General features: G+C 46.1%; 1 protein-coding gene across 5 annotated transcripts in view; it reads right to left on the bottom strand.

Moving 5' to 3' along the window:
• Window positions 1–726: 726 nt before the first annotated feature.
• Window positions 727–23,915, bottom strand: part of EDA2R (ectodysplasin A2 receptor) — a 38,930-nt gene continuing 15,741 nt past the window's right edge. For 3 of the 5 annotated variants that reach the window (XM_029607287.1, XM_029607289.1, XM_029607290.1), the window contains exons 6-10: window positions 20,328–20,495; window positions 11,862–11,978; window positions 8,843–9,363; window positions 2,147–2,198; window positions 727–2,023 (exon numbers count right to left, since the gene is read on the bottom strand). In XM_029607287.1, coding sequence (XP_029463147.1) covers window positions 1,725–2,023; window positions 2,147–2,198; window positions 8,843–9,363; window positions 11,862–11,978; window positions 20,328–20,495 — 1,157 coding nt within the window. In that variant the 3' untranslated portion in view covers window positions 727–1,724. The remainder of the gene's footprint in view (window positions 2,024–2,146; window positions 2,199–8,842; window positions 9,364–11,861; window positions 11,979–20,327; window positions 20,496–23,915) is intronic. The other 2 variants (XM_029607291.1, XM_029607292.1) reach the window with 2 other exon arrangements.

Raw genomic sequence — 23,915 nt, 5'->3', positions numbered from 1 at the left:
AAGCTGTGAACTTTATTCAAGGATGGCATTTCTCACTTCGCCAAGCCAACTATTTCCAATTAAAGGTCTCCATGTACAGCTATTTCTACCGCTCTCCCTGCATGGGCACACCAGGGCATTTCCAGACTCCTCGCACTCTCCTTTTTACCATAATCAGCATTTAGATTTCTATAGCACATTTTCCTCGGTAAGGACACCCATGAGCCTTATCACTATGGTGCAGGAGACACATGCAGCCACCTCTGAGGTAGAAAACCCGGCTACAAATGTTGGCTCCTGATCTGTTTCATGGCATCCGTACTGGAGACGGGAGGAGGAGTAATGATATTATACTATCTAACTGCACCTAAATGAACACAAGCACAGGGAGATAAACTGATCTGCCTGGGGTCACACAAAGAACCAGCGGCAGGGCTGGGATTACGACTCAGCCCATGGATCAGTGCTCTCCATACGGTAATAACTCCTTTCGGAAGAACATTCTTATAGGGGCTTTCTCTGAAAGGCGTTCTGCTGGAGAAACAAGCCAGGCGACATCGTTTCTCTCTGCAAATACTACAACGGTTTCACTTGCCAGCCCAATCACTGCTGGAGCGTGTGGGGTAGATATACCAGAGGCAGAAAGATACAGATTACTGTCCCAGATTCTCTCTTACTGTAGCTCACTGGCATATACCGGGAGCACTTTTACTATCTCCCAAAATGAAAAAGACTGTCTAATTGTGCTAGGAATGAGAAATTTAATTTCTGTACATACACTGTAAGTAGAGTATATAATGCCCAGGGAAGATCTGACTCTCTCTGCCTGTGATCCTCCTCAGGAAGAAGCAGACATGGAGAGACCCAGACCCTCATATTTCACACAGATTCCACCTCCAACCCCAAGATATATCCAAACGAGCATGTCCCATGTGTCTCTACCCTCAGTGTGGTGGCCAGCAGCATGAGGGGGTGAGGGAGAGGACAGGACACACACACATCAATCTTCTGTTGGAAGTTTGGCTTTACCCAAAAATGTTAGGGACTTGCTATACCTGTTCAGACACCATCTCAAATCCTCAAGACACCTGTAGTGCTCACATCTACTTCCTGTCCACAACCCCTTTACTGCTACAAAGTGGTTTCCCAATTAATACAATCCCTCTGCAGAATTCACACTGTGTCTCACTAATAATCAAGAGAGGGCACAGGAAATGAATACCCACATAACAAGAAGCCAGGTGTGGACATCCCATGGGGAGGCATAGGCAAGGCTGAGAGTGCACATCCACAACACCAAGATACACTTCTTTTAATTCAGTAAAAAACTAAAAGACATTGTTTAAGTTCGGCTGCTCTGGTTTTGTTTTTCACAGTTGCTACATCTCAACCCATGATAAAAAAAAAAAGGAACAGGGGAATGAGACACCCCCATCAATTGGGGTACATTTAATACAAAATACCAGCCCTCAGCATGGCAGTAACTGCACTCTGTTCAGGTCAGTGTCCAGCACTGTAAAACATGGGACAGCACCAAGGTCCACAGACACTTTCCGTCTGTCCGTTCCAGCATCCACAAGGAAGGAGAACCCATGCTGCCCTTCCCCTCTCCAGTCCCACAGTTCCCCTTCCTCTCTCCCCCCCAGATTTGGAGTGGGAGATGCAGACAATAGGGAGCCTTCTCCTTTCCTTGTCTCAGGGATCCCTGGTTGAATCTGAAGCTCCGGCAGGGGTCTTGCCCTCTCCTAGCAGTGCTCCTGGCAGTCACGGCCCGAGTTCTGAGCCAAGTGATCACAAAGCAAGGAGAGAGCATCCCACCGCTGCAACTTGTACAGCGACTGGAGCAGGGACAGGATGGTACAGGCACCACTGCAGGACAGGTAGGTGTGCAGGTGCCCAAATCCCATCATCTGCTTCATATGTTCAGCTGGGACCCCCAGATCCGCTCCCACATCCATGAAGTTCCTCGCTCTGGGTAAGAAAGGGTCCAGCTTCAGACTGAGCAACAGCACCATGGCAGGAGGCAGCTGTGCTATGTGCAGACCTGAAAAATAGCAAGAGAAGGGCTAGGAGGAAGGCAGAACACACACCAGCAAGGAGCAGGGAAGAGCGTCCTACGGTGCCAGCGAAGAATCTCCCAGGACCCCCTCTGTAAAACCTCTCTCACCTTGTGTCACGCTGCTGATGCTGGCCACTTGGCTCTGGAACTCATCCATCTGCTAAGAGAGAAAAAAAAAAGAGATTCTCGAAGTTTTATTGGCAATGACCATTTGTACGTGTGTGGACAAAGCAATACAGAGGGAGGGTAAGTTTAGGTTCCAAATCTTGTTAATAATATACACAAGAAAAAGCAAACAGAACAAAAGAAAAATAAGCAAAAGCATTGGTGTGCTCTACCCAATGCCCGCACTTTGGGATAGATTTTATAAATTTACGCGCGCGCGCGAACAAAAGTACGCTGGATTTTATAAGATATGCACGTAGCTGCGCGTATCTTATAAAATCCAGGGTTGGCGCGTGCAAGGGGTGCACATTTGTGCAACCCTGTTGCCTCCGAGGCCGCTCTGAAATCGGAGCGGCCTCGGAGGGAACTTTCCTTCCACCTCCCCTCACCTTCCCCTCCCTTCCCCTACCTAACCGACCCCCCCGGCCCTATCTAAACCCCCCCCTACCTTTGTTGGCAGATTTATGCCTGCCGAAAGCAGGCGTAAATCTGAGCGCGCCAGCGGGCTGCTGGCGCACCATCACCCGACCCGGGGGCTGGTCCGGAGGCCTCGACCACGCCCCCGGGCCGGCGTCACGCCCCCGACACGCCTTCCGCTCCGCCCCGAAATTTGTGCCGCCCACCCGACATGCCCCCGACACGCCCCCTTTGCAAAGCCCCGGGACTTACACGCGTCCCAGGGCTTGCACGCGCCGCCGAGCCTATGCAAAATAGGCTCAGCGCGCAGGGGGGGTTTGGGGTAGGTTTTCGGGGGGTACGCGCGTATCTTATGCACGTACCCCTTTGAAAATCTACCCCTTTATAACTGTGTACAAACCCACTGTGATAACTCCCCATCCCCTTCCCCTCCACACACTTCCTGTGAACGTCACCAGAAGATTAATCATTAGGGGGAACATTATAATCATTAAGCACTAGGCTTCTGGCATGAGGTGATAGGGATTGTAAATAGGAACCCCACGCTAACAAGAAAGTTCGTCTATGCTTCATTAAATCTAATTTTTCCATATATTTCTCATTGATACACATAAGATGTATACAATTCCTTAACTGAGTCATATTAGGAGGATCCTCCCCCAACCAACATTGCAAGATGACTCGCTTAGCCAAAAATAACACTTTACAAATCCAGAGACGCACAAACTTATGACTTATCGCTACCCCAGTCAAACTATCAAAAAGGAGCACCCTGGCCTGTAAAGGTAGACTGAACCCCATTCTGTACATTGCGGATAAGATTTCGCCAGAAAGCCTGAATTTTAGAACAGGACCAAAATTGGTGTCCCAAAGATCCTGGTTCCATTTTACATTTAACACACATGGCAGAGAGAGCAATCCCCAGCTGAGATGCCATCTGTTGGGGATAATAATAGCGCATTAAGAATTTATAATGAACTTCTCGGAGAGCAATCTTGCTAGGAAGAGATTTCATTCTCCCAAAGCATTTCTCATACTGAGTCTCAGAAAATTCAAATGCCAATTCAGAATGCCATTTTACCAAAATGGATCCCAAATTTAACTTTGGCTTCAATTTACTTAAGAGTGGTATAAAAATCGAATGCCTTGAAGGATCATCCACATCAAAGATCTCAGATAAAATCAATCTCTGGCCATCCCCCCAACTTTTCACTCCTAAAGACTGGATGTAGTGTCTTACTTGTAAATATGCAAAAAAAAAAAAAAAAAGGGGTAATGTTTAACCCATAATCCTCTCGCAGGGTTTGGAATGATATCATCGTTCCATCTTCAGTCAGAAAATTCGAAATCCAGTTCAGCCCTTGAGTAGACCATAGAGCAAAAACCCGCTGAGACAATCCCGGCAGGAAAGCCCTATTCCCAGTCAGAGGTAAAAAATGGGAAAGCCAATCCAAGCGCATTAGACGGCATAAAAATCTCCAAGCGTGCACTAAGGGAACTACCAATGGACTCTGTCTATACTGGGTGGGTAGCACAGAAAGTTTTGAATGCAAAATATATCCCAACTGCAGCAGAGCCAATAAAGTACGATCCAAAGAAGTTGGAGTATAGAATTTCATGCCCAAGAGCCAATCAGCTTCATGGCGCAAATTACAGGCTGCATTTGTAGAGCCGAAGATCCGCCAACCCCAAACCTCCGGATTTCCACGGGTGCATACATTTTTCTAAGGCAATGCACGGCTTACCATTTTTCCATATATAAGTCCGTATTAAATTTCTCCAAGCAACACATGTCCCGTTTAGTTAAGTGACAAGGAATAGTTTGACACACATACAACCATTCAGGTAAAATGATCATTTGAAATAGGTTAACCCTCCCTGCCGAGAACAATGGAAAATCCCGCCAGCAACAGAGCAATGCCTCTGATTCATCGAACATTTTCTGAAAGTTTACCAAAAACAAACAGTCCAATCTCTATGGAAAATAGTGCCTAAATAAATAAATGAATCAAAAACCCAACGCATCGGGAATGAGCCCTCCCGAGGGTAATATTATAACTGTGTGCGTACGTTCAGGTAAAGCCTACATTTACCTTTTATGTGCAGACTTTACCCTGAATTTTCAAAGTGAACTTATGTGCAGAATTTTGCTTTGAAAAATTTGCAGGTAATCTACCCTGAGTGTGCACAGATTACTTTGCACAAAGTTATAACTTTTTTTCAGAGGGCAGAACTTCTGTGGGTAAACTTAAGCATTTAGGAGCTCATTTTCAAAGGAGTTATGTACATAAATGTAATAGACTATCATTGCAATTTTTAAAGCCCATTTACATGCTTAAAGTGCACTTAATGTGTGTAAAATCTATTGACAATTCAATGGCTTCTACTGTAGCAATTTTTAAAAGCCCACTTATGTAAAACAGTTTTAAGGGTCTGATTTTCAAAAGCACTTACAGGCTTATATCTGTAAATGCACTTTACCCGTGTAAGTGTGCTGTTGAAAATTGCTTCAATAGATGTCACTGAATTGTCAATAGGTTTTACACGCGTAAGTACGCTTAATGCGGGTAAATGGCTTTTGACAACTGCTACGATAGTTTGTTACATTTACATGCATAACTCCTTTGGAAAATTCCCCCGTGTATAAATACTTTCGATAATTACCCCCATGTTGTTTAAAATCAAAATGTATGTGCAGCAATTCCAACTTTGGCCCACCCCGGCATGCCTCTCTCCAGTTCATGTAAGAGCACACGGGTAACCCAGTTCCCTGCGTGTTTTATGCGCACCGAGCCCCAGCCTATCTTCTGATAGCCATTTACATACATTAAACTCAGTTCTATGCACATACTGTAAATGGCTTTGAAAATTCTGCCCCAAGTGGTTAAAAGATGTAATTGTTGAGAAAAAATTATATTGTGAAGGATTCTCTCTATATAATATACCTGAAAAGAGGCACACCGTTTCTGGTATTATATAGAGTGAATCTTTACAATATTATTGTTTTTCTCTTTCACTCTGGAGGTTTCTTATATCTCTGTATTGTTGAGTAAAGACAGGGGCAGAGATCCCACATGGCACACGCAGGAGTATCTGAGGTGGTTTTCACAGCATCATGGCCACCTAGATACGGCCACACATCAAGTCATGTAATATCAAGCCCGGCAGTAATGCTATGGGGCAGATTTTAAAAGCCCTATGCACGCAAATCCAGCTGGACTTACGCGCGCCGAGCCTGTTTTGCATAGGCCCGGCTCCCCCTAGGGCTCGGCGTGCGCAAGGTACGCCCGCGCGTACCTCTTAAAATCCGGCCCTATGGGTTCTCACATGCTACAGTTTAAGTGAAGAAGAGCAGGATGGGAGGTCACCTGCCCATCCGATAGCTGCTCTGCTGCCACTGGCTCGTGCGCAGTCAGATGCGCCAACCAGCCCCTCATGCTGCCCCCTGCTGGTGATATTAAGCATTCTCCCACATCTGTTAAATATTCCCTACACTCCTCTGGCCCTAGATGGCAAACATCTGAAGTTTACGGCACTTTCTGAGGTGGGAGTTGCATAAATATTACTCCTTACACTTGGTGGAAAGGCATGGGGTGGGTATGACATTGGATTAGGTTCAGGTTCCAGAGGCAGAGGACCAGTGAGGAAAAGGAGTTATATCCTATAAGCAGTCACACTTCTACAGCTGCTGCTGCTGAGGTATGTGGAACCGTGGACAGGAAGAACAGGGCAGACTGCATGGGCTTTTCCTGCCCTCATCTCCTGTGTTGTAGTCTGGTACTCTAAAAGATCTGAAGAGAAGTTAAAAAGTCAAGGGCAGAGAGGAGATCCTGAAAAAGAAGAGCACTTGGATTCAGTCCATTTGGACCCCAGCTGCACCATAACAAACCCAAACTTCAGCGCTAGAGAGGTATTGTTCCCGTAAATGGGGGATTTTTTTCTGCTGGTTGCACCGTGCTCTTGGCTGCCGCCGAACTCCCTGCTGGGACGCTCACGGATTATTATTATTCCTGGGCAAGCTCAGGGAGCTATTACCCCTGGCACAGGAGAACGGATAAGAGCGCCTGCTCTGTGCTGGGGCCCAGCTGTCATTACTTGCATGGTGCTACACCCAGAGGAGGTGGGAGCTCATCAGCCAAGCTGACAGGCTGAATTATGCTTAAGAAAATACCAAATTCTACCTCCTGCAGGATTTGCCACTCATGTATTAAAATTGCACGTAATCCTGATCAACCTAACATCTTGGCTAGGATTAAGTTCATTTTAATACATGCTTCCCTATAGATAGGGTCCTTCATTTTCAGTTTAAACCAATTAGCACCTATAAATTCACAGACTTTTTTTTCCCAAAGGTGACAACTGGTTTAAACCGAATTTCACCCTAATTGTAGGCTGATTAAACAGCAACTCCAGAGCCGCGAGATGCAGCATCTCAAAGCTTTCAGCACCTGCTGGAAGTCAACGCGGGCCAAACACCCGCAGTGTTTCAAATCCTGTCCCCCAGTAGGGTAAGCACTCGCCCTCCAGTGCCTCTGAAGTGCTGTTTCAAATCCTTCCCCCTCGAACCAAGCAGCAAAAGTGCCTGCTGCCTGGTGCCACCAATGCAGCGGGCCGTGCCCACCACAAGCACTTCCCGGCGGGCTCCCTGCCCCCCCCCCCCCCACACAAAAGCAGAGGTGCAGTGCTGCAGAGCGCGGGAGCCTCCGTAAGCTGCTGCCAAGGGAGAGAAAAGTCTGGAGAATGATCTTGCAGTGGGAAGGGGAAGGGGCAGAGGGGAAGGGAAAGAGGGAGATGTTTGTTGGGGGTGTAGAGAAAGAAAGGGACAAGACAGGCAGAGGAGGGGGGGGTAGAGACAGGGATGCTGCTGAGTGGGAGAATCCGCTTAACATTGTTTTATTGTCCTGGCTTCTGTTCACCATAATAAACTCAGATATTAACCCAGAAAAATAATGTCACATTTTCCCCACTGATCTTCTGTTTTGCTCTTGTCAAAATAAACCCTGACAAATTCTCAGGAACATTTAAAAGAATTAAAAAACAAAAATGAAAGTCCCTACCTATAGATCAGCTACTGCTCTTTTTTTTTCCCTCGGGCACACTATGAAGGGTTATGCCAGCAGCAACCCTACGGCACAAGCCGGAGCAGGTAGAGTAATAGGGCAACACTACGGTCCTCGGCTGCCACCCGCAGGTGGCTCCATGTAAAAGACACTCCAGCATTCAGTGCAGCAGTTGAATGTTAAAATGAGGACACCCCACAAATGTTGAAAGTGGTAGCCCTGGTCCGGCAGACAGGAGCTGACTGGCTGTGCTTGATATAATCAAAGAAAAGTCTGAACCATGAATGGGACAGGTCGGGAAGGCCAGCATCAGACTGGACTCTTGAGAAGATGCCTTCTAGTTTTTCAGGGGGACAGTACAAGGAGTGCCTGGGAATTTGAGAGATCTTATTTCCCGTATTACCCTGGGGCTCTGCACCGAGGGTTCTGTCCTCTTGCAGCCTGTGCAAAGCCATTCAAAATCTGTTAAACCAGATGCAAGAATTCTTGCAGGAGGCAGAATTTGGTGTTTTCTTTACCACAAGTGGTAAATTCATCTAAAAGATGCATGCAACCAGCTGCAGAGAGCCAACCCAAACCACAGAGAACAAAACATTGACGTAATTTGCTTAGACCATATGTCTGGACTAGTTTGTAAGCTCCCTAGAGCAGGGACCAACCCGGAGCCTTTTAGAACTCGCTTCCTTTTCCCCCCCCCCACTGGGAAAAAGTGGAAGGTGGAGGCTGCCACTGGACCCGACCAGATATCTTATTTTATTTCTTAGAAAACTACCACTGGGGTCTTCCCAGCACCGAATAGGTCTAGCAGCGCTACAGAAATAGGTGGTAGGGACGGGAGTAGTACAAAATAAATAAGAGGAAGACTTATATCATTCACTAAAGAAACGGCTTTGGCTGGAATTTATGGGCAAAACCAACAGAAAATGGGTTGATACTACCAGTGGCTGATCATCTGTAACAAGTTGCCTGGTGTGCCAGAAAACAGCTCCCTAGTTAAGACAATAATCCGTCACACTGTCTAGGTGGTGAGTAAAGCAGCTCATTACAAGTCTCTGGTTTCTTTCTCACTCGCGCACAGTCAGGGTTGTCTGATAAGCTCACACACACACACACACACACCATGGAAAACAACAGATGACAGAGCACGCATGGAAGGCCTTACCTCCTTCTGCTGGATCATGGGTTGTAAGCCTGGAGACGAGATGGTGCATGCTCCCTCCAGCTGCTCTGAATTGTCAGCCTCTGCCTGCAATTCTGTCCCAGAGCCTAGCACGTTTCTTGTCCCCGATTTCTTGGCATGGTCTTGGTCCTCGGTTTCTGTAAACCCCATCTTTGCGGAGAACGTCTGAAGGTCCAGCTCTGTGCACTCCACCGGGGCATGGGCCCAGTGCTGCTGCTCCGAGGCACAGGATGCTCCCGCCGATGCCAGGCACTGTGGGAAGGGATCTACACACCCTGTTGGTCCCTGTCGGACCTCAGAGGACACAGAGCAGCTGGCAGAGCAGTCACTGCAGCCAGAGTTCCTGATCAGAGGCTGCGTCTCAGACACGCTCCGCGCCAGCTGGGGTTTTGTTACGGGCAGCAGAATAGGGTCCAGCTGAAGATCAGGCTGCAGGGGACAGGGCACGTCACAGGATCCAGTGCTGGATATAGTAGTCATTTGCTGCACCTCTTCAACTGGACCTAGCAACAGCAAACCAAAGCAGAGCCACACTGATATTAGTAAAATGCATGCCAGCTATTAAGCATCAGCTCCTGAGCCCCTAGGAAGTGACCAACTGGTGCCAGTTTTTTCAGGTCAGCCAGGCTGATCCAGTCCTGGTTTTCTCTCTGCATGCATGGACGCACAATCCTGCTTTTCACAAGTGCACACATGCAGTGGAATAAAAGCAGGACTGAATCAGTCTATCCTGAAAAAGAGGGTCAGCTGGTAGTCCTAGTCCTGAATAGGAGGGGTGATCTGATTATAAAGGTTTAATGCTGGGGCTTTCCTTCCAGCGGTCTAGACATAGGGACTGGAAATCTCTGTTTTATGCACATATATCAGCAGATCATGCAGGAGACTGGGCACGGCAAGGTGGAATGAGCAGGTTTCCCCTACAGTGCTGCAATCCTCATTCTCAGAAGTTTAACAGAAATAGAAGTCCACTGGACTGCTCCGAGACCGGGACACATCTACTGATTAAAGTACTAGTCCATGTGTTCATTTGCTCTACAGAGCAAATGACATCTGATGCTCTGAATCTGCAGTCTAAGGAGAACAGCACAGGGCTGTGTGTGAGGAAGGTCTCTGTCTCTCTTTCCACTTCATCCATTTTTCTGAAAGTAAAATCAATCAGACTCCAGCTAGCAAAGACTTCTGTGCATACTGCATTATACAAAGTGGTAGCACTGCTTCACCCCAGAGGTGGCTGTGCTCTGGCATTTGTGCTTCAGCTTAATGTTAGCAAATAAAGCCCATACAGGCTAGGGATGTGCACAGCAAAAAATTTTACTTACTTCATTTTGTTATTTCTTTGGGTATTTTTCATGTGTTTTCAGGGTTTTTTTCATTTTGGTTTTGGAAAATAGTGCATGCAGTGGAGTGGAGGAGTAGCCTAGTGGTTAGAGCAGTGATCTATGAACCAGAGTTCAAATCCCACTGCTACTCCTTGTGTCACTTTATCCTCCATTGCCTGAGATACAAACTAGCGGGTCAATGCAATAACACGCACAGGTTTATGTATGTTTTGGACGTGCTAGACTAGCACCTGATGCAATAAGGGGATTAGCGCATCCAAAACACACGCCTAAACAAATGCGTAGCCGATAGCGCTCATCACATGTAAATTCCATGAGGATGAGGCTATTAGCTATTACAGGAAAGTGCTGGGTGCCCAATGCACACTTTTTAATGCAGCAAATTTAACTCCAGTCCCGGAGCTGGTGTTAAATCAATCCGCGAGTCAAGGGCTCAGAAGAAATTTTAAAAAAATGTCCTGTGTGGTTCCTACCTTTATTCTTAAATACCAACTACTTTCGGTGTTTAAGAATAATGCCTTGATTGAAAAAAAAAAAAAATTCTGGACGCATAATGTACATGCACAATAGACACGCTCCATGCCGATTTTGCCCCTTGCTATTGTACGTGTTTATTGGGCGTCCAGAAATCGACCTAAAGCAGGATAAGACAGACACTCATATTGAGCGCCCACTGAAACTGTGGGCACACAGCAACGTCCTCCTGGGTGCCTGATGCATTTGAGTGCTAGGGATGCACAATTTTTCCCTAATGCAGCAACTCATTTTACTATTGCATCAGGCGCCCAGGAGACATGGCTGCGCACGTTTTAGGTAAATGGGCGCTCAAAACGAGCGCCCGTTTTAACGCATGTCTTATGGCATCGGCCCCTTAGATTGTGAGCCCCCTGGGGGCAGGGAAATACCCACAGTCCCTGAATATAATCTGCTTTGAAGAGCCAAAAAGCAGAACACATTAAAAAAAAGAATATATATATATATATATATATATAAAATTCTAAGTAAAGGATTCAAACTACAATTCTACCAGGTCCGTAATCAAAAATTGACCTAGAAAAAGTTAAAAAATGATTATGCTAGCAAACCTTTAATTTCCCCCTCTATATTCAGATATAAACTGGAAACATAGTTGTCCTCCATCAAAGGGTTTCTCTAGTGTCCTGAGGTGGAGCACCCGGAGAGCCAATGTAATGCTGGACTTAGTTTGAGCTTCCTTTAGAGAGGGCACGTGCATTGCAACAAGCGTAGTGCACGGCTAGGCTAATAAGGAAGACAATGCTTCCTGGGGGTATCTTGCTCCCACACCTTGCTTGCCTTTAAAAACCAAACACAACATTTTAAAACAAATGCAAGAGCCAACTGGAAGCCAGTGTGCATTCTGTCTCTGTGTTTTGCCCGCTGCTGCATTTAACACTAATTGTAAACAGTTCGTGTTTGAAGATCGGGTTGTTTGGGCAGGTAAAAAGTGCAGAAGTGAAATGAGAGCATAAGGCCCCTGCGTTTTGGAAGACGAAAGCTTTCTCCCTTGACCTACGCCTCCCAGAATGCCCCCTTTTTCATACAGACTCGGCCATTTTTACCCCGACCAAGCCTTTGGACATGTACCCATGATGCATTGCTGACTTGTTCTGTGAGCAGCGAGAGGTCCAGAGTCCCCTCACCTTGCACGTGCTGAGTGGTGTCAAGGTCAGAGGCAGAGGTGGGGTGCTGGGCGTCACACGGGGGCCTGGCTGCGAACAGCACCCTCTGTCCAGCTCCATCCTCCGATCTCAGAAACGCTGAACAAGAAGGACATAGACTCGCTCAAACAGGTAAAAGTGACAAGCCCCGCCCAATTAATCCCTCCCCTCCCCCACGTGGAATGAATCCCTTAATCCCACCCAGGACCCATGGCTCTCAGCCCTCCGAGACACACACCAAGGAGAACTGGTGAGACTTAATTAATGGGGCAGTGTTAATCAGAAAGGAAAAAGATGGAGAGGTGATACACTGTATACCGAGGGGGAAGGAGCAAAACACTGCCTGCTGAGCAGGGAAAGGGGTGATATGCTGTACACTGAGGGGATGAGGGGAGTGATACTCTGTTTACTAAGGGATGATGTGCTGTATACTGGGAGGAGTGATGTGTGCTTTATACTGGGGTGCGGAGTGCATTGAAGGGGACATGCTAGTATACTATACTGAGGGGGAAGGAGGTGACATGCTGTATACTGAGGGGGAGGGGGTTACACTATATATTGAGGATGAAAAGGGGGATATGATGTATTCTGAGGAGGGAAGAGAGATGATAGACTATATACTGAGGGGGGAGGGAGGTGATCCACCACTTAGAGGAGCCGATGCAATATTTGTGCATAGAAAACAGGCGCTCATTGTTGAGCAACCATTTTCCTAACGTGCACCCAGCCACCCCTCCTGGGTGCGCGATGCAATATTTAAATGAGGGGTCACACTAAAAAGGAGGTGCTAAGAACAAAATGTGTGTCCCTAGCACCTCCTTGGCATCAGGTGCACAGGAGAGGTGGCTGGGAAAACGGACACTCAAAAATTTGCTGCATTACAATGGGCGCATTGCCTGTACAGGAAATGTTTTGCATCTCGGGGGTTTGCTAATAGCCTTATCTACATGGAATTTACAGGTGATGAGCACTATTAGTTACGCACATTTTGGATGCGCTAATCTCTGTATTGCATCAGGAATTATGGACGCACGTCCAAAACACACATCCAATCATGTGTTAAGCCATGCACTAGCCATAGGGCATGGTGTTGCACTGGCCCCAGAATGGGGAAATATTGTAACGGAGGGCAATGACAAGTGTACACTGAAGGGGGAGGGGTGATTCTCTGTATACTGAGAGGGGAGGGGGTGATACGCTGTATGCTGGGGGGAGGGGATGATACTCTGTTCCTTGAGGGTGGGTTATACTCTGTATGCTGAGGGGGAGAGGTATACTCTGTATAATGAGGGGGGAAGGAATGAGATACTGTATGCTGAGGAAGAGGATGCAATACTCTGCACGCTGAGGGGATAGAAGATGACACACTATACATTGATGGGGAAGGGGGTGATATTTGTATACTGAGGGGGGAGGGAATGAGATACTGTATGCTGAGGGGGTGAATACTCTAGGTTGAGGGGGAGGGGGTGATACTCTATACTGAGGGGAGTGATTGTATACTAAGAGGGGTGGGGGGTGATACTCTGTATGCTGCCTGTGATTTCAGAGCTTTATAGGAAAATTGGTTCTTACCTGCTAATTTTCATTCCTTGAATACCACAGATCAGTCCAGACTCCTAGGTTTTCCAGCCCTGCCAGCAGATGGAGACAGAGAACGTTTCACTGACACTGCTATATAACCTAGTGTGCCACCTCAGTATTAACCTGTACCCAAGCGAAGATGACAACACTAAGAACCTTAAATGCAACCTCCCTCAATGAGCAGAAGGAAGGTGAAGTTATAATCAAATAGAAACTCATCCTTATAAAATTAAGTTAATAAACAGCATGGAAACTACAAACAATTCTGAATTATGTACAAATCAGCAGTACAAGCAGCAGACACTCCCTGGGTGGGTCTCTGGACTGATCTGGGGTATTCCAGAATGAAAATTAGCAGGTAAGAATCAATTTTCCTTTCCTGTTCATACCCCAGATCAGTCCAGACTCCTGGGATGTACCTAAGTTCCCCTAAACAGGGTGGGACGTAGAGAGTCCCGCTCATAGAGCACTCTAACCAAAGCCCATGGATGCTGGAGCACCACCATCCAAGCGATAATGTCTAGCGAAAGTGTACATCAATCTTGTGTTAAATCAAATTTGTCCTCCTGGCTATTCTTTTATCTCACAACCCCGCCTAAAAAATGTGGAGGTGGATTATTCATCATTTACAAAAATATGTGGTGTGTAAAACCTTAATTTCTCAATGGCAATGCTTCCCTGGAAATGTTGATCCTCTCTTTTAATCAATTTTCTATCTGTTTGGTCTATACCCTTCCCAAACTTTTATCATCTGATCTTTCTCCTTTTTCTGAGCAATTACTCCTCTCGAAATTTGACTTAAACAGAATGGTCATTTTAGGTGACTTCAATTTACAAGCTGATGCTTCACCATTATCTTCTCAATGTACTCTTTTCCTACATATTTTGCATTCTCTTGGTTGGTCCCAAATTATTCATGCTCCCAACCTCAAACTTGGCCACACTTTAGACCTTGTTTTTGTTAATGATTCAGCTTCATCCTTTTCTTCTCAGAGTTTAAGTATCTCACCTGTGCCCTGGTCGGATCATTATTACATTAAATTTTGCTTACCTATTCCTCATGACATTCTTTCATCACAGTCCCCGACTTCCTGTCTCCGTCGGGGCCTCATTGATACCTCCTTATTTCATACAACCATTTCGCTTTTACTTTCAAACCTGTCCTTTGATAATTTCAATGATGCATTACAGCAATGGAACTCTGTCTTCAATTCTATACTTGAGCAAACAGCTCCCCTTAAAACCATTAATCTCTGTAAATCCAAATTTTCTCCTTGGCTTAAATCTACCCCCATTAAAGATGCAGGCAATCTCTTAGAAAGGCAGAGAGCCTATGAAGGAAAGCTCCTACCTCTGAGCATGCTCAAACTTTCCGCATATTGCTACATGATATTCAAGTTCTGACCAACCTTGCTATGAAGGAGCATTTTTCCAAAAAAATTTGCGAGTTTGGGTACAATCCCAAAGTTCTGTTCAATATAGCTAGGAGGTTAACTAACCCAGTTCCTTCTCATAATTCTCCAGCACTGAATCATTTTCCATCTTCTTTAATTTAAAAATCGAAAAAAACCTGTTTCTTTTTCATCAGTCCCCAACTAGCATACTAATCCATCTCCTCAAATTCCATCCCTCTGGGAAACCTTCAAATTTGTTTCTTCCTCAGAGTTTGAAAATCTTATAGTTAAATCCAATGACACATTATGTCCCCAATCTCTTTGTTCCTCATCGCTTTTCAAATCTTCCAGAAATATTTTAGCGCCAATTTTCTCTAAATTGATCAATCTGTCTCTCAATGAAGGATTTATTCCCCCCTTCTCTGAAAAAAGCTGTTGTATGTCCACTTTTGAAAAAAAGGTTTGCTTGATCCTACAGACCCTGATAATTACAGGCCAATTTCTGCCTTGCCTTATCTAACTAAAATTCTTGAATCAGCCGTATTATGTCAATTGATCATCTAGAGAAATTTGAACTATTAGACCCCCATCAATATGGCTTTCACCACTCCTTCAGCACTGAGCTTTTACTTTTTTCTCTTACAGACTTTCTAAGAACAGGTCTTGACTCAGGCCAACAGTTTCTCCTTATCTCTCTAGATATCTCCTCAGCATTTGACACTATGGATCATATCTTACTTTTTCGCCTGCAGGAATGTGGCCTATCTGGTACTGTTCTCAAGTGGTTCAACTCATATCTCTCTAACCAGGCCCACTCTATCAAATTCAAGAACGACTTTTCTGTGCTCTCTTCTATCAAAACAGGGGTTCCTTAGGGTTCTGTGCTTTCAGCTACACTTTTCAATATTTACCTTGCCCCAATTTGTAAAATTCTCTCCACTTTGACAGACTGTTATAAACTTTGTGCTGACGACATCCAGTTTGCCCTCTGTATTCGCCCAACTTAGCAGGATACATTAGAACACCTTAACATCTGTGCCTCTACAATTCAAAAATGGTTACAGCACAACAAATTTGCATTAAACATGTCCAAAACAGAATTTCTAGCTATACATAACCCATACTCCTCCTTCAATGAAAATACGATCACCTTGAACAATTTTTCTTTTCCATTTAAGTCATATCAAACGTTTTGGTGTAATCTTAGATGATACTCTCTCATTTCATCCTCAAATTAAACATCTTATATCTCAAGGTTTTTATAGGCTTCATGTTCTCGCTGGTCTTAAAAAGCTACTTCATGTCCTTGAATTCTGTACAGTATTACAAGCATCCATCTTTCCCATCATAGATTACTGTAGTAGCCTATACTTAAAAAGCAAACCGGAAACTGATCCAATATAGCAGTTGCGACCAAGACAAAAGGATCAGTGAACACCAGGAGTTCTTTATTTTGCACAAAACATCATAAAAAGCCCGACTCAGGCCGAGTTTTGCTCTTTGAGCTGCTTCAGGGGCTATTATGTGTAATGCTGGTGGTTTGTCTCCATGCAGCAGTTCAGCCTCTTCAGAAAAGTTTAAGCAATTGCCTTCAGGGCAAACAGTGGGGAATACACCACCACTCGAATGCCGGCACAAGCACTTCAGCAACCAATTCCGCTTCAGACAGGATCTCAGCCAAATAAATACCAGCTCTTAGACAGTGCTATAAAACACCTTAGCTGCACCTCCACTCGAATGCCGGCACAAGCACTTCAGCGTCAAATTCCACTTCAGACAAGGTCAAAACCAAATAAACACCAGCTCTTAGACAGTCAGAGCCATCAATTTTACAGCCGGAAAAATTTTGTTTCCCACGGTTCGGGCTGATTTTTTTTCGGCTATCCCGAACCGAAAAAAAAACCAAACCATTTTTGGCGCCGGCCATCCATTGCTCCTACCATGTGACAGAGGCCGCCAATGGCACCGATAGCCCCTGTCACATGGCAAGGGAAAAGGGCCACCGGCACCTTTTTGTTTACTAGCAGTTGACGGCCCGAGAGAGGGAGATCGCTCCTGGGAACCCTGCTGGACCACCAGGGACTTTAGGCAAGTTTTTTTTTTGGGGGGGGGGATTGTAATTAATTAAATCTGAAGGGTTAGGGTGGATTTGAGGTTTTTTTAATGTGCCCTTTCTCCCCCCCCCCCCCAAAAAAAATGATAAGAAAACCACACGAAAATTCATGGGTTTTCCTATCGTTTCGGGGACCCCTCGAACCGTGACGAAATAGGAAATATCGTCTATATTTCCTATTTCGTCGCAAACAAATGCACATCCCTAGTCAAATCTGATCCTGCAACTTCAGCATCCTCTCTTCTGCGAGAAACACTCTCCCCCCCTCGTGTGTCAAACCGAGACTCCATATATAGGGTCTGAGAGGGAATGAGATTGCTCTTCGTTAGATTCACCACCCAGATTTGAATCGCAACAGTAACTTTGGCACCGACTGATGACAGAGATCTTCTGACCTTGCCCAGATAAGCCAATCATCTAAGTACAGATGCAACAGCATACTCTCCTGTCATAAGGCTGCTGCCACAATCACCATCGCCTTGGTGAATGTGTGTGGTGCCACTGCCAGACTGAACAGAAGGGTCTAAAACTGAATATGTTCCCCTAGGATAATGAACCTCAGAAAACGCTGGCGCTCTGGCCTGATGGCTATATGCAGATAAGCTCTATCAAATCCAGAGACACTAAAAATTCCTCCTTGCGTACTGCTGCGATAATCAACCTCAGGGTCTCCATATGGAAATGAGGAACTTTGAGAGCTGCATTCACCTTCTTCAAATCCAAAATTAGACAAACCGCCCCTTCTTTCTTTGACACGATGAAATGGAGTATCTTCCTGTCCATTGTTCCTCTCAAGAAACTGGCACTATATCCCCCAGATGCCACAAGCAGTCCAGCATCTCTTGAACAGCTACCTGCTTGGCGAGAGGAGCCCAAGGGGAAACAATGTAAGCATCTTGAACCGGATGAGCAAATTCTAATGTGTAGCCATCTTTTATGACACTTAGGATTCCCTTGTCCGTGGTAGTTTTGGCCCACTCCTCATAAAAAAAAAAAAAAAAAGAAAACACCAAGCACCCTCTGACAGCCAGAACTGAAGAGTGGACCGTACTCACTTCATTGCGAGGAGCCTTCCTAGGTGCCTTATAGGCTCAAGGGACTGCCCTTTATGCTCCCCCTGAGTCACATGGTTCTTATGCTCGCTGCCATTTCCCCCTGCCCCCAGCTTGTGGAGGCGTTTCCTTTAGCAGCTCTCGACTAGAGTTCAGTCTTGCCCATGCTTGCTTCTGAGCCAGCAGCGCCTGTAAAACCTTGTGAAACGACTGGGTTTTTTACCTTTTCTCTTACTGCCTTTGTCTGAAGACTAAATCAGCCTCATATCCCTCAAGCTTCCTACCTCTACCATAAACTAACTCCTGCAACACAAGAGACCTCCTTCTCCCTCCTGCTACCCTGTCTCCAGTTATCAAAGATCTTTGCCTAAGAGCTCACATTTGAATTGCAACAATTGTAAGTAATGAAAAATTTACCTGTACAATAAATACATTCAAACTTAAAGAATCTTTGTCTTGAGGACTGATTGGAGAAAAAGTTTAGCTGCCTGAATAGGAAAAAGCATGGATTTTTACCTGATTCAGAACATGCACATCTATTAACTCAGCGGACCTGCTACCGGAGTAGTGGTCTTCTTGGTTACTGCTGACACTGAAGCATCAACGTTTGGAAGTGCCAAAAGCTCCAACATCTTCTCCGGCAACAGATAAAACTTTGCCTTAGCTCTACCAACTTCTTCACCAACTTATGAAAGTGAAAAGCATTTGCTGGACCCTGCAAACCATCCAACAAGAGATCCACTCCCTTCAAGTCAGACTCCTCTTGAGAAACCCGGATTCCCAGCTCCTGGAGCACATTTGGAATCAAAGGCTAGAGTTCTGCAAAACAGACGCACTACTTTGGTATCATCCCCTCGGCTACTGGGACCACCTCTGGGTCCCCATTCAGATCTGCATCATCTGGACCCTGGACTGTCCTCGGGGAATCTATTGGCACATCATCATAGATCTACGAATCCTCATCTGGACCACTAGGCTAAGAGGAAAGACCTAAGACATGCTGAACAACTGAGGAACGCTTCCTCTTTACCTGCACGGCTCTCTGTACTGGCCACAGATCAACTGGTACCAAATCCAAGAGTGCACCTCTCCTGCTGCTTTCTAGGCTGCCAGCGGTTCCAAGCTGCTTCATGATGGAGAGGGATCTGGACCACCAGATGTGCACCCCACGGGCCTCCGGACCAAGCTAACAAAAGGGTACCAACCACCTATTTCTCCACCTCAAACCAGGGGGGTGGTCCCACCAGGACCTAATGACCCCCTGGGAGGAAACCTTTTTATTCTCTTCTTCTCTTGTACTCATTTTTTTTTTACTCTAGACAGAGAAATACTGAGGGACTGCAGGTGGCACACTGGGTTACATACAGTGTCAGTAAAACCTCCTCTGTCTCCATCTGCTGGCAGAATGCAAAACCCAGGAGAATGGACTGATCTGGGGTATGAACAGGAAAAAAGATTTTCACTCTCAAGTTTCTATTTCTAAGCTGCAATTCCCTATCACCTGTAATGCTGGAGGAAGAGCCACCGAGGGGACATGGAGTACACACTGACCGTGACCCCACCCTGCTGCCATTACTGTACCCATAATGCTGTGCTCAAAGAAACTGAGATGAGAGGGGAGATATAAAGAGGAGGGGATGGAGAATAATCTATGGGCATATGAGGAATTGCAAAGGGACAAGGGAGAGTAGGGAGTTATCTGAAGGAAAGGAAGGGAGACAGAGTCTGTGGGAAGTGGAGGAGTATGGAAGAATTAGGCCAACAGTGAGGAGAATGGGGACAATGATGCACTACTGACTCAGTAAAAAAAAATACTACTGGCTAAAAATAAAATTACTTCCCTATAGAGATATCAAAAAATGATAGAATTTTTTCTAATTTCTGTCTTATTTCTGTGTATTTGTATATGTGTGATTTCTTGGTACATAAATGTTGTATTTATGAAGTTAATAATTTTTTGATTATTTTTCATTGTGAAGATTAATTTGAAGTGTTAGAAAAAAATATTACTTAAAATGTTTAAAGATTTTTTAAATTGATGTTTAAATTTTGTTTGAAATTCACTATACACTTTGCCCTCCTGTATTTATGACAATGATGTCCCCCCTCTTTTGTAAAATCCAAGATTTACCTATGAGTGACATATATGAAATTCAGTCACTTTCTTTCTGCATGTGGTCAGATTGAATAACGGGATAACTGTGCATCTCATTCTTGCTTAAGCAGGACATAGAATGGTTTTCTTAAAAACGTAAGGGCCCCTGGCCACCCTCTGCCGGATTAAGCAGAAGCTCATCTGCCTTACCTCTCTGGGCCTGCCTCTTCACGAACCTCCCACAGTAAAGGATGGATGGAATCGCTACTGCCAGCAGAAGGAGTGCCAGGGCCGTGCTGGTAACCGCTGCCAGGACAGCGGTGTCCTGGGGAGCCACTGTGGGTGGCACAGGTTTCGGCTGTCTCATCCTGGACAAACCTGTGCATGAAGCAGTAACTGTGTTAGTCTGACTTGCAGTGAAACCAAGCCCTTTACTTCAGAATGGGGAGTCCCTCCCTCCAGAGACTTCAAAGGAAAATTAGTTCTTAACTGATATTTTTGTTCCTGTAGTACCACGGATCAGTCCAGACCATGGGTTAAGCCCCCGTTCCAGCAGGTGGAGACAGACCAAAGTTCTAAGGGTAGCCCATATAAGGACGGAACCCACCCTGGAACCCTCAGTATAACCATTGTCAAAGCAGGAAGTACAAGATCAAGCAAGTAACAGGATAACTAGTAATTTAATTTAAACCAACAAAATAACAGAAACAATTGAATGAACTGTGTAACTAAACGCTCTTGTATATCTACCCCTGATCATCGTAACGATGCTTCCGGTGCCTATCAGTAAATTCCAGGAAGAAGATGCAGGGATCAAAAAGGAAAATCCTATAAGAAGGAAAAATTCAAAAATGACAGGAAGAAAATTCGAGCGGACAGAAGAAGAAGAATGGGCGGGTGTCTGGACTGATCCGTGGTACTACAGTAATGAAAATTATCAGGTAAGAACTAATTTTCCTTTCCCCATACGTACCCGGATCAGTCCAGACCATGGATGTGCCAAAGCTTCCCTACAAAGGGTGGGACCCAGACAGTCCCGCTCAAAGCACTTGCCGACCAAAGGAACCAAAAACTGGAGCCTGAACATCGAGACGGTAGTGACGAGCAAAAGTATGAAGGGATTTCCATGTAGCCGCCCTACATATTTTTTGCAGTGACACCGAATGAGACTCTGCTCAAGAAGTCGCTTGAGAACGTAAAGAATGAGCTTTTAGGCTCTCAGGAACTGCTTGGCCCTTGCAAATGTAGGCTGAAGAAATCGCCTCCTTCAACCAGCAAGCAATCGTAGCCTTAGAAGCTTGCTTCCCCCTGTTGGGTCCACTTCACTGGACAAAAAGATGATCGGAAACCCGAAAATCATTAGTGACCTCAAGATAATGCAATAAGTCTCGTTTGACATCGAGACGACGAATATCACTATTACCAGACACCGTGATATCCTCTGGCGAAAAAGAAGGAAGTTCCATGGACTGGTTAACATGAAAAGATGAGACAACCTTAGGTAAGAAAGAAGGGATGGTCTTGAGAGAGACACCCGAGTCCGAGAAATGCAAGAAACGGTCTCTACAGGAAAGAGCTTGAAGCTCAGATACCCTCCTGGTGGAGCAAATAGCGACTAAGAAGACAGTCTTGAGAGTCAAGTCTTTGAGAGTGGCTCGATGGAGAGGCTCAAATGGAGCCGAACAAAGAGCTCGAAGAACCAAGTTTAAACTCCATGAGGGACAAATAGACCGGTCAGGTGGTTTCAGGTGCTTAGCGCCCCTGAAAAAACGAATAACATCCAGATGAGAGGCGACTGCCCGACCTTCGATGGTGCCCAGGAGGGAACCAAGAGCCGAAACCTGAACTCGAAGGGAGCTAACCGAAAGACTCTTGGAGAGACCACGCTGAAGAAAAGTGAGAATCACCGCAACCCAATTCCTCGCAGACGTTTTAAAAAACCTTCCAGACTTGGACGTAGGTAAGCGATGTTGACTGTTTGCGAGCCCTGAGGAGTGTGGCAATAACTTCATCCCTATATCCTCTGCGTCTCAAACGTCTCCATTCAAAAGCCATGCCGCTAGACAGAAGCGATCCACCTGATCGAAAAATACGGGACCCTGCCACAGAAGATGGGACATGTGACCGAGACGAAGAGGTCCGTCTGCAGTGAGATTCACCAGATCCGCGAACCACAGCCGTCGGGGCCATTCGGGGGCCACGAGAATGACCGGTCCGTGATGAAGTTCTATCCTCCGTAGAACCTTCCCTACTAGCGACCATGGTGGGAACACATAGAGAGGTACATGGTGGGAACACATAGAGAGGTACATCGGAGGGCCAGCGCATCCACCCCTTCCGAACAATGCTCCCTCCACCGGCTGAAGAACCGGGAAGCCTTGGCGTTGGAAAGCATCACCATGAGATCCAGGTGAGGGGGACCCCACCTGTGCATGATTAGGTCCATCGCCTCGTCTGACAACTCCCACTCGCCGGGGTCGAGATGTTGTTGACTGAGAAAGTCGGCTTGAATATTCTCCTTGCCTGCTATGTGGGAGGCAGCCAGGCGATCCAAGTGCCTCTCTGCCCAGAGAAAAAGCTTGCTGGCCTCTAGTGCCATTAGACGACTTTGAGTCCCCCACTGTCGATTTATGTAAGCCACCGTGGTAGAATTGTCTGACAGAACCCGGACCGCTTTGTGTTGAATCAGAGGAAGAAAGAATTTGAGAGCCAGGCGAACCGCTCAGGCTTCTAAACGATTGATGTGCCATCGAGACTGGGAGAGGGACCAGAAACCTTGAGTCGTTTGAGATTGGCAGAGGGCCTCCCAACCGGAGAGGCTGGCATCTGTCGTCACAATGACCCAAGAGGGAGTCAGAAGAGGCATCCCCTTGAGAAGGTGTGCTGGGGAGAACCACCATTGTATACTGGCAATGGTAGAGTCGGAGAGAGGGAGAATCTCTTGGTACAATTCGGACATCGGTTTCCAACGGGATAACAATGCTTTCTGTAAAGGACGCATGTGAGCAAACGCCCAGGGGACGAGATCGATCGTGGAAGTCATGGTCCCTAAAACTGGTAGGTAATCTCACGTCATGGGAAGTGGTAGAGAGACGAAAGTGTTCAACTGATTGATCAGGTCCGCGAGTCCAAAAGAAAAAAACTTTCCTGACCTGAGTATTGAAGAGAGCTCCCAGGAATTCCAGCTCTTGTGAGGGCCGAAGATTGTTTTTGGAGTAGTTGATTATCCAGCCAAGGGATGTGAGTAGGGCTAAAACTCTGTTTATCACGAACGCGCAGAGGGCAGCGGACTTGCCCCTTACCAACCAATCATCTAGATAAGGATGGACTAAGATTCCTTCTCGTCAGAGAGCTGCTTCAACGACTACCATGATCTTGGTGAAGGTGCGGGGAACGGTGGCAAGACCGAAGGGAAGTACCCAAAACTGGAAGTGCTGGTCTAGGATCTGGAAGCGAAGGAATCTTTGATGTTCCCGACGGATTGGGATGTGAAGATAAGCCTCTGTCAGATCGCGGGAAGCGAGGAACTCACCGGGACGGACCACCGCAATCACCGCACGCAGGGTTTCCATCTTGAAACGGGGAACCTTGAGGGCCTGATTGACCCTTTTGAGATCCAGGATGGGGCGAAAAGAATCGTCCTTATTGGGAATAATGAAGTAAATTGAATACTGGCCAGCGCCCTGTTCTTGCAGTGGTACCGGAAGGATCGCCCCCAACTCCTGAAGTCTCAAGAGGGTGTGACAGACCGCAGGCTGCTTGGAACAGCCGCAAGGGGACACGATATATAGATCCGGC

This window comes from Rhinatrema bivittatum, chromosome 6 (assembly GCF_901001135.1).
Source record: "Rhinatrema bivittatum chromosome 6, aRhiBiv1.1, whole genome shotgun sequence".
NCBI classification, from domain to species: Eukaryota; Metazoa; Chordata; class Amphibia; order Gymnophiona; family Rhinatrematidae; genus Rhinatrema; species Rhinatrema bivittatum.
This window is presented reverse-complemented; position numbering and strand designations above follow the sequence as displayed.